This window comes from Coffea arabica, chromosome 6e (assembly GCF_036785885.1).
Source record: "Coffea arabica cultivar ET-39 chromosome 6e, Coffea Arabica ET-39 HiFi, whole genome shotgun sequence".
Taxonomy (NCBI): domain Eukaryota; kingdom Viridiplantae; phylum Streptophyta; class Magnoliopsida; order Gentianales; family Rubiaceae; genus Coffea; species Coffea arabica.
Window position 1 is genome coordinate 16653843 of NC_092321.1, and position 11649 is coordinate 16665491.

General features: G+C 35.8%; 2 protein-coding genes across 2 annotated transcripts; both read right to left on the bottom strand.

Moving 5' to 3' along the window:
• On the bottom strand, window positions 1-1763 carry LOC113695173 (zeatin O-glucosyltransferase-like). Its single transcript, XM_027214175.2, has one exon. The coding sequence runs from the start codon at window positions 1565-1567 to the stop codon at window positions 110-112; it is 1458 nt and encodes a 485-aa protein (XP_027069976.2). The 5' UTR covers window positions 1568-1763; the 3' UTR covers window positions 1-109.
• A 7163-nt stretch (window positions 1764-8926) lies between these two features.
• On the bottom strand, window positions 8927-10789 carry LOC113695750 (zeatin O-glucosyltransferase-like). Its single transcript, XM_027214896.2, has one exon. The coding sequence runs from the start codon at window positions 10479-10481 to the stop codon at window positions 9015-9017; it is 1467 nt and encodes a 488-aa protein (XP_027070697.1). The 5' UTR covers window positions 10482-10789; the 3' UTR covers window positions 8927-9014.
• Between the last annotated feature and the right edge of the window lie 860 nt (window positions 10790-11649).

Genomic DNA, 11649 nt, shown 5'->3' on the forward strand with positions numbered 1-11649 from the left:
TGGCAGTATAATAGAAATTTCATTGCAATTGATTTAACTTAACAAGTTACAATTTTTATTACTCAGGATTCCTGCTGATTGAAGATTACGATTTGGGTGAACTAAAAGTCTACCTACGAATATGAGCAATGAAAGAATCCATCTCCAAGCGACTAACACCACCTTCCATAACAGAATCCTTCACAGCTCTGCTCAATAGTTTGGCTCTTTGCCACATCTCTTCTCCTTCAGCTGAATCCATCAATCTTCTCACAGCATTTTCAACAGTTATGGATGTCACAAGTTCATTCTGCTTCGACCAATCCCTCACCTTTAGACCAATCTTGAGCACCTTTTCCAGTAGTAACGCGTTTCGGGGCTGGTCAGAATGCATAGGCCATGCTGCCACGGGTACTCCCATGCTAATGCTTTCTATGCACGAGTTCCATCCGCAATGACTCATGAATCCACCTGTTGATGAATGTCCAAGAATCTCCAGTTGGGGCGCCCAATCCCTCACAACAATTCCCCTTCCTTCAATTCTCTCTTCAAATCCTTCTGGCAGCTGAGTTCTCCTATCTTCTCCCTGGAAGACGTCTCCTTTATCTGCATCCCTCAGTACCCATATGAATTTTTGCCCACTTTTATCTAATCCAGTTGCGATCTCCTTGGCTTCTTCATCAGACACCGAAGTTGTTGAACCAAAAGAAATGAAAATGACCGAATTTGGCGCTTGTTTGTCCAGCCAATCCAGGCAATAGTGTCTCTTTTCCGAGTTTCTCTGCCCATTCATCTCAACTGGATTGAAGGGTCCAATAGCCCATTGCTTGTCAGAGTCGGTTATTTTGGATTTAACATGGAGGTCAAGGTATGGACCCTCTATAGCTCTACAACTGTTGAACAGGTAGCCAGAGCTAATTGGCTTAAAATCCTGTTGCAATTTTGCAAAGTCAGTCAGCTCCTGGGGGAAGCAGCTTTCCCATGTTGGAAGATCTTCGAGTGCTTCGAGTAGTTCAGGCTCGGATAGTCCAGGTTTCCCTTCTTGTTCCCAGACAATCGAGTATACAGTGAAGGCTGAGGTGCTTGGAAAGCAGTAGGACTCTGCGTTCAGGATTAAACCCACATCCTGGATGACATATGGCATCAGAGAGTCATAAATAACTACCAATCTTCTTGTTGTGCGAGAAAGTTGTTGCAGAAGTGTGTAAACTGGCTCGCGGAGTTTGATCGATGTGTTGAACACTGGGAAGAGTTGTGTGGGAAATTTTGTTGGGGCATTTGGGTTGGGAGGAGGAGTTTCATAAGGAGGGATGGAAAATTCATGGAAATGGATGTTGGAAATGGCTAGAGGATCCCAACCGTGGACGCGAACCTTTGCCTGGCGGTTGTGAGAGGCCGTGCCAACATAATGAACAGGTATATCATAGGAGGAGATGAGGCGGGAGAGATGGAGAAGCTGGTTGAGATGGCCTTGTGCTGGAAGGGGAACCATGACCACAGTTACTTCATGTGTTTCTTGAATACTACTACCATTTTGGCTTTGGTTCTGGTTTTGGCCGTGGACTCTAGAATGATCATCCATGGCCATTGGAAACGTTAGAAAGGCCTCTATTTTCTCAGCTTGCTAGAATTGCTTTGATTGTATAAGGTGTATGATGAAAGTTATAGGGTCCTTTTATTTTTAATTTTATTTTAAAATTAAGTGAAAGGTCTGAAACTCGAGACTTTTTACTTACATTTCCTCCCTCGTGTCACTCGACCCATTCCTCCCGAGTCCTTCTTAGTTTAAGTTAGATTCTGTTGACTCTGGTGTTTTCTATTGGAATAACCTAGCAGATTACCTTGGGATCTTGCAATCCGCACAGCTGCACTAGGCGATATTTTTCCGAATTATACCAGAAAATGTCCAATTGTGGCTTCAACCTTTGTCTCCGGGTTCCGTAATATGTGCGGCTTGAGGAATAGTACACCAGAAAAAATACGATTAATTAACTGGCTGGAGATACCAAAAAAGTCCAAGAAATATAAAATTATTTCCGCCCTTCACTAACTATACCTTTATATGATCTTTGTCCATAACTAAATTTCCAAATGACGACAATCCTCTTTGAACCATAAGATTTTTTGAAATAATATTATAGCATTTTTTATAATGTAATGTACGCATCCAAACAAACACAATACTAAAGGGCTATAATGTCCATATTAGTGATATGGAGCGAATTTGGGACACCAAGATGCACTTATTTTAAAATCAAGAACACTAAATTTAAACTTGAAGAAAAGTCAGTTTAAGAGCAAAGCAATCCATCAAGGGCATTGACAAGTTTAAACCAATCACCACCACTTCAGTCCGTGGTCCAAGATGATAAACTTGAAGAAAAGTCAGTTTCTCGAACCTTGTTCTTTGGTTTGAATAGTTTGTCAAAACTATAAAGGGGGTATCCAAGATGAATAAGGCAATGGATTGCTAGACAGCAACTGAGGAGAAGTTGGAAAATCCTCGAAAGAACAGTAGTTTTGTCAATTTCCCATTGTCCTTCTTGTCTAGTAAACGCAATTGGTTATCGGACAAAGTTGAAAGGTGCTTTAAACTCTGACAGTCTAGATTGCCGGCTTCACAAATTTTGATTGTGATCTAATTAAGTAATCAATTATTAGATCTCCACAGGGAATAAAGAATTGAGGCAGGGAACAGATGATAAGGACACTGAGGTGGGCTGTTTATTGGGTAAGGCAGACAATTACTTTTTTATTTTTTTGTTAATTTGCAGACAATACCTTTGCAGACCGTAATAGAATATGGGCTAAGTGGAAGTCGTTATCAGTTTTACAGAAAGGAAAGAGCTGAGGAAAACGAGATATGAATAAATACTGTCTTAAGCATCGGAGGTACCTCGAGAACAAAAAAAAATTCTATTGCTCATTTGAATTTATACTACGTATTTGGGCACCTGCTCTAGGATATGTTCATAAAAATTAGTACATCTTCGAAGTAATTGAATATTACTGAGCCACTTAGATCAAAAAATTTAGCTATTATACATTGACCTCACTCACACATAAGAATAAGAGTTTTAACCCTTCATTCTTCTTAGTCGAACAATTTCAGGACACTTTACTTATAGACCATATGTCATGAACAAGAAACAAACATCACAAGAAATTGCCCAGTGCCATACTCAAACTACTAAAAGCTAATTTGATCAAAAATTGCTAAACAATGATAAAGAACATAAGATTGTTTTAATATGCCAACAAAAGACACATGTATTTAAGTGCTATTATGCCCCGAGTGTGGTGTATAAACCTCGTTTGAATAGAGGAAAAGTCTATCAACTACACTGATTTGCATGCTTCTTTTGACGATTTTAATGGCGACATGCGGCAAGAGTTACTTTGTAAAGCAAGCCATGTCCAAGCCCAATCATACCCGACAGGCCACTTGAATTCTAAAATCGTCAATTGGGCTATGTATTCATGATTCGAGAATTGCTTTGGTAGAGTACTCTTTTGCTGATTTATGTATGGACAACTTTATTTCACATTGTCAGTGTATAATTTTTTTTAAAATTAGCAGGCTCAGATCATGCCACATAATATAAATATAAATTTGAAATTCAAATCATGTACACATGGCATACATAAAAACTTGCTAATGTAAAAAAATCACTGCACTATGTTTTCAATTTAAGTAGCACTTAGCCCATTAACAATGACTTAGATTGGATTGATTCAATTGAACCCTTTTTGTCCCCTTTTGAGCGTTTTTTCGAAACCAATTTCTTTTATGAGAAAATGGCCAACCTTGTCGGTAAACTTTTTTTTACTCGTGTTGATTTAGTCTCTAACTTTTATTTTTGGTCTTTTTTTTTTATAAGTAGGAAGATTTAAATTCGAGACTTCTTATTTACACTCTCTTCTTCCAAACCACCTAATCCATCTCTCTTCCGGCCCTCCTAATTTTTTGGCTAATTTGATACTTGAACTACTTTGCAATTCCACCATTACCAAAAATTGATTTGACTCTTAATTAACTAACTAAGCAAGGGTATTATGGAAACGTCACTCAAGGAACTGTAATAAAACTAGTAAATAGTGTAAAAAATCACCGGATAAAATTTTTAAATCGTATAAAAAATCACCAGATAAAACCTTTTTAAAGTTCAATCTTGTGATTTGTTACATGATTTACTTGATTTATCATAATCCTGTAAGTGATGTTCTCCGAAATACCTTTGTTTAGTTGGTCAATTAGAAATCAAATTAGTATTTAGGTGGTGGCACTGCCATGGAGGTTTCTAATTGAAGCTGTAAGAAAAAGTTCACATATCAAATTGGATAGGAACCAAAGTTAGGGACTAAATCGGCACTAGTTAAAAACTTTAGGAACAAAATTGACCATTTTCCCTTCTTTTATATTATCCTAAAGTTCTAATTAAACTTATGAAACACTTGAAGAAGTATGCAATCGGATCGTTGACGAGTTTAACTGAAGTTGTTGGTTAAATGACACTAATCTCCCTCTGCTTTGGCAGTAAAATAGATACTTAGCTTAGCTTATGACTTTTTAGGTTACATGACCTCTTTGTTCTATCTACGAAACTCTAACTCTACCAATACAGATATTCGATATGACCAAGAATTTCTTCATTCAACTCTCAAGTTATTCCAATTCGACTTGAATGCCGCATCTCTCACAAATTTTGATAGACATGATATTTCTTCTTTACGTACAGTAGTGATAGTATAAACAGTGTTCATTTTGATGTACAAGCTACTGATGTTACTGAGTGTGAGCTTACCAGTATTTTATCAATAAAGGTTTACATTTTGCTTAAAAAAAACTTAGACCAACAAAATAAATTTCCTCATCCTCGTTTTAGTTACCTTTCCTCTGCTTTTCATGCTTTTGCCCCTATGATTTAAATTTTGTGACATCACCTCCCTATTTAACTCATGAGTTAATTTAAGAATTTCAAGAATGTTTAGATTTAAGTGACATGATTTGGAATTGGTAAAAAAAAGGGGTGATTTCTAAAATTACAGCTTAGTTCCATCTAATAATGCTGGATTTTAACGGAGGTCAAAACAAAACATTTACTAGAAAGATTTTGGGGTGAATCTCATTTTGGTCCTCTAAAGTAGGCCAAGGTTCTATAAAGCTCATGAAAATAGAAGGCTCTCAATTATGGCTACCAAAATACGAAATCCATTCCAATTAAGTCCTCCCATCTATTAGCATTTGGTCAATAACGCGTTAACGCTTGACCAACTTTAGTTACTAAGGATGGGAATGGGCAAAATTTTCAATCATTTTGTAGGAATTTTTATTTAGTAAAAAGCACAGAACGTTTTACACCAAAGGATATGCCGCCTTCACTTTCCACCTAATGTCCTTTCATCCTTGTTGACACAAAAATTCAACTTTATTTCTATTCTAAACTCTTGAAAAAACCATCAATTTATAAAATACTCAAATTCAGCAAGCTGCTCAATTAATTCTCTATTGTGCGTCTAGATGTCCTTTGATTCTTTATTGTGTTTCAGTGGGTCTTTTGTACTACTCAAGTTATTAATATAACGATTGCCGTTCGTCAAAAAGAAAAAAAAAATGGGGGCCAAGCAATTCCCAAGTCTTAGCCTTATGCATAGTACATATAAAAGTTAAGATCGTAATTTCACAATGTTTAATGAAAAAAAAAAGATTTTATTGCTAAATTTGTTAAAAATCGTCTAGGATGAATTGCTTAATAAAGATAGGGGGAAAGTTTCACAGGGATTTAACAAGTCAGATAAAAGTTAAGATTGGAACGTCATTGTTGGTTATTAAAGTGCTCTAAAATCAATATTTTTATCTTTTAAAGAGCAATTCTAGCAAAAGATCTTGTGACATTTGAATGTCCTAAATCAGGCTATGTCTACCTTTTGGACCAACATTCATAGGTGCACCTTAAATACCACACTTTCATACTTTGGGAGGTTTATGGACAGCAATAAAGATATCCATATATTATATAAGAATGAGTTTAGGGCAAAGATTTCAACCGCAAAAATGGGGCTATTTTGAGAATATGAGAGTATTTAAAGTGCAATTGGAGTATTGAATATGAATGATTATAGCTAATTTGGTTCTTTAATAATTCCTTATACTATATAAGAATGAGTTTAGAGCAAAGATTTCAACCGCAAAGATGGGGCTATTTTGGGAATATGAGAGTATTTAAAGTGCAATTGGAGTATTGAATATGAATCATTATAGCTAATTTGGTTCTTTAATAATTATTTAAATGTCCTCTTAGATATTTAAAGCTAGGGGTAAGTTTAACATGTGACCGATATTTGATTGAACATTGGGTACAATTGAATTCAACTTGTGTTTTAGTAAAATTACATAAAAATCCTTTTAATCATTTAATTGTATTGATATCCAAGTCTCTTAATTTCTTAAAGCCTTTCTCATCAGTTATTTGCAAACTTATGATATATAGATGTTAAGACACAATTAATGCTGATTAGTAGAGAAGTTTGGTTTCTTGGCCGTTGCCATAGTAATCCCCATCTATTCAAATTCATTTCATTTACTTATAACTTTGTTCCATTACAATCATATAGTCTATTGAATTCGGATGTTTCTATATTAGCTACCCCTCTTTCCCATTTTGCAGCATCTTTCTCAATAGGTATGTTTTCTTTAGCTAATCTACTTTTTTGGTTGTAAGAAATATGTGATCTTGCAAGTTGTATGTGCAATACTTCTTTTAGTGTTTTAATTCAATTGTCCATGTTAGATAGACTTGATAGGGAGGAGATCACATTTATTAATTGTTATTTTTGGTTTAAAATAATTTTATCATCATAAATTTTTTCATTTATAGATTGCATCTACTTCTTTTGTTGTTTTAACTATTAGTTACTGAAAAAAAAAACTATTATAGTTACTGTAATTTTCAAATTGTTTGCTACTTTATTAATGATTCCATTTAGGCATTTTTCACTTCATTTGATTTCCCAATATGTTTAACTGTCTACTTAAAAGTATGTACTTCATTACTTTTAATTCTTGAATTCAGTGGATTAAGATTTTTTTGAGGTAATTATTTGTCTAGATTAGTGTGTTAGTTATTGTATATTTTCGCAACTAGGTCAAAAATTGATGTTTTGTGATTGTAACCCCTATCGAGAAGGAGATGCTTTGCTATATGTCCTAAATCATACAATAAATCATAATTGATTGATTCGTCAATGTGGAGGTTTCATGATGATATATATGTCCTTGGAATCAATATAAATTCAAGAATTTGGCTTGCAAGAACTAAAATTCCACTGGTAATAATTTCTTCAAGTATGCTAATTGTTCAAATCTCACTTATATGACAAGATAATGTGGTGGATTGCCCTCATATCAAGATCAAATTCAAACTAAATAACAAATTTTAATATCCCTAAAGTGCATGAGCAGATATAAGTAGATCTTTTATTTTATCAGATTAAACGCAAAATGGTTGATCATATCTTATAATTATATTTCATTGCATATTATATTTTTTGACTCAATATGTAATTTATGATTTTTCTGTTTAATATCACATAATAAAAATGTCATACTTCAATTCTTATACTACAAAATACCAAATAATAATTATTAACTATCTTTAATTACAGGTACTAAACTCTCGCGCGTGGCGCGGGCTTTTTCCCCTAGTATTATTCCAATAATGTTAAGTAATTCTCTTTAAATCATGTAAAAAATATAAAACTATTAAAGTGAGATAGAGGAAATATACATTAAAGTTGTGATCTAAAAAAGTGATGGAAATATGGAGGGAAAATCATTCAAAACGTCCATTACATTTTGCAAAATAACTATTTTCATTCCTCATTTTTAAAAATATAATTTTATATCCCTTACAAATTCATATTGGTCAAATTTCCCTAAATAGGTTTTCAATTAGTTTTTTGCTGGAATCCTTCACGTGCCTTATACGTGATCATTATTTAGAGGCAAAATTGTCAAATCAAATTTCACATAATCCAATTCATAGTTCATCACATTTCACAAAATAAATTTTTTCGTCCCTCATATTTCACAAATGAATTTTTTCATCCCTAATTGATTATGTATAAGAATATTTTTTTAACACTTATATATATTTATTTGATTTCACATAAACGTACAAGTAACGTATAATATATTTCTATTTGATTTCACCTACAACTACAATAAGTTTATTCAAGTGAAATCAAATATAGATAAATTACACGTTATTTGTACTATTTAGATGAAATCAAATAGACATATATATGAATTTTCAAAAATAAGAAAAAACTATTCGTACACATGATCAATAAGGGATTAAAATTTTTATTTTATGAAATGTGAGGGGCGAAAAATTTATTTTGTCAAATTCGAAAAATTTGATAAGGGATTAAATTTATTTTGTGAAATGTGATTTGATAATTTTGCCTCTAAAAAATGATAACGTGTATTTCAGTCAAAAATTAATCAGAAATTTAGATAGGGACCAAATTTAATCAATATAAATTTATAAGGGACGTAAAATTATACTTTTAAAAGTAAGAGACGAAAAAAATTATTTTACAAAATATGAAAAATGTTTTCAACAATTTTCCCAAATATGGACGGATAGAGTAAATAAAGTACTTAGAAAAGTTACCCGAGTACATCAACAGCCCTTCGTTTTTTTTCGTTTCGTTTGTTGGGGGGATGGGATAATAATTAACAAATTGTAAATGCTTCGAAAGTGCGCGGGGTTGCTTCAGTTGCTTGCAAACCTTAAAACGAAATCTTTAGGGGCCCTCTGTATCCCCCTCTCACTCCCCGAATCCATAGTGCGTCTTTTTGGGTTTTGGCCAACAAAACCGGTCATATGAGACAACAAAACGACACCGCCGCCGTTTCCGCTGCCTATACTACCACTACTAGTTTTGGGCATAAAATGGTACATTTTATTGAGGCAAATGAAATCAATTTCTCCTGATCAAAAAACATATATGACTAAAAAAAAAAAAAATCATCTCCGAATATGAGCAATGAAAGAATCCATCTCCAAGCGACTAGCACCACCTTCCATAACAGAACCCTTCACAGCTTTGCTCAGTTCCTTTGCCGTTTGCCTCATCTTTTCTCCTTCGGCTGAATCCATTAGTCTTCTCACAGCGTTTTCAACAGTCATGGATGTCACAAGTTCATCTTTCTTCGACCAATCCCTTACTAATAGGCCAATCTTGAGCACCTTTTCCAGCAGTACCGCATTTCTGGGCTGGTCAGAATGCATAGGCCATGCAGCCACGGGTACTCCCATGCTAATGCTTTCCATGCACGAGTTCCATCCGCAATGACTCATGAATCCACCTGTTGATGTATGTCCAAGAATCTCCAGTTGGGGGGCCCAATCCCTCACAACTATTCCTCTTCCTTCAGTTCTCTCTTCGAATCCTTCAGGCAATCGAGCTCTCCTAACTTCTCCCTGGAAGACATCTCCTTTATCTGCATCCCTGAGTACCCATATGAATTTTTGCCCGCTTTGCTCTAATCCACTTGCGATCTCCTCGGCTTCTTCGTCTGATAGTGAAGTTGTTGAACCAAAGGAAACGAAAATGACTGAGTTTGTGGCTTGTTTGTCAAGCCAATCCAGGCAATAGTGTCTCTTTTTCGAGTTTTTCTGGTCGTTTGTCTCAACTGGATTGAATGGACCAATAGCCCATTGCTTGTTGGAATCGGTTGTTTTGGCTTTTGCAAGGAGATCAAGGTATGGACCCTCGATAGCTCTACATGTATTATATAGGTCGCCAGAGCTGATTGGCTTGGTGTTCTTTTGCAAATTTTCAAGGTCTATCAGCGCTGGGTGGAAGCAACTTTCCAGTGACGGAATATCTTCAAGTAATTCGAGTAGTTCAGGCTCGGATAGTCCAGGTTTCCCTTCATCTTCCCAAACAATTGTGTAGATAGTGAAGGTTGAGATGCTCTCAAAGCAGTAGGACTCTGCATTCGGGATTAAACCCACATCCTGTATGACATATGGAAAGAGAGAGTCATGAATCACTACCAATCTCCTGGTTGTGGTTGAAAGTTGTTGCAGAAGTGCATAAACTGGCTCGCGGAGTTTGAACGATGCATGTGTTGCTGGGATGAGTTGTGTGGGAAATTTTGTTGGGGCATTTGGGTTGGGAGGAGGGTTTTCATAAGAAGGGACTGAAAATTCATGGAAATGGATGTTGGAAATGGCAAGAGGATCCCAACCTTGGACGCGAAACTTTGCCTGACGAGTATGAGTGGCCGTGCTAACGTAGTGAACGGGTATATTATAGGAGGAGATGAGGCGGGATAGATGGAGGAGTTGGTTGAGATGACCTTGTGCTGGAAAGGGAACCATGACCACAGTTACTTCATGAGTTCCTTGAATGGTAGCATCTTGGGTTTGGGTTTGGTTTTGGTTTTGGTTCTGGCTTTGGACTGTAGAATGATCAAGTATGGCCATTGGAAAGATTTGGGAATTGGAAATTTTGGAAACCTCTTTATTTTCTCAGCTTGAATCTGTTAGAATTGCTTTGGTTTCATAAGGTTTAAGATGAAAGGTATAGGGTACTTATTAGTTGAAGGCAGAATCTGTTGACTGGTGTTTCTTCTTGGAATAAGCTAGCAGATTCCCCCGGGATTTTCCAACCGCATAGCTACACCAGGCAATATTTCCCGAATTATCCCGGAAAGTGTCCAATTTTGGCTTGAATCTTTTTCTCCGGGTCATGTTAATTTGCGTGGCTAGAGGAGCTTTCTCCGGCATCGACTGACATGACATGTCGCGTAATATACTAGGACCAACTATATAAGATTACAGGATTGTAGCATATTTGACTGCTAGACAATCCTACTTGCAGCACAAGTCAGGATTATCAAATGGGACGTGAAATCACCTCTACTAGTAACATGAAGTAACCTTGGGACACCAAGATGTAGTTTATCTTCAAATCAAGATTATTCCATTCAAACTGAAGAAAAGTCAATTTAACAGCAAAGCTATTCATCATGGTATTGACATGTTTACCTGCACTTCCGCCCGTCATCTTTGTAGCTTGAGCCTTTTTCTTTGGTTTGAACTTTGAATAGTTTGTGAAAACTTAATAGAGTATTCAAGATGAATAAGTCGATGGATTGCTAGCTAAGATACCATCTGACAGCAATCGAGGAAAAGTAGGAATATACTCGAAAGAAAAGCAGTTTTGCCAATTTCCTATCGACCTTCATGTCTACTGAAGTCAACTGGTTATTGGAAGTACTTGCAACTTCAACATCCAGACTGCCAACTTGGCAAATTTTGATTTTGATCAAAGTACTCAATTCTTTGATTATTGCATCTCCACAGGGATCAAAGAATAGAGGGAGGGAACATATGATGAGGATGCTGAGGTGACACAATATTATGCCTTTCTGGTAGACAAACACCTCTGTAGACTGTAATAGAATATGGCAAAGTGGAAGTCGTTATCATTTTTACAGGAAGGAAGCAGCAGAAGAATACGAGATACGATTATACGAATGTTCAAGATAGGCGGCCGGGACAGTAACTTTCCCCGAGAACCGTCCTATTAGCAAATTATACAGGTCTTGTAGATTACTAATTCAACTAGTATTTCATCCCGTGACATGCA

Coding starts and splice junctions, on each gene's coding strand:
- LOC113695173 (XM_027214175.2), bottom strand. CDS start 1,567: ATGGCCATGGATGATCATTCTAGAGTCCACGGCCAAAACCAGAACCAA.
- LOC113695750 (XM_027214896.2), bottom strand. CDS start 10,481: ATGGCCATACTTGATCATTCTACAGTCCAAAGCCAGAACCAAAACCAA.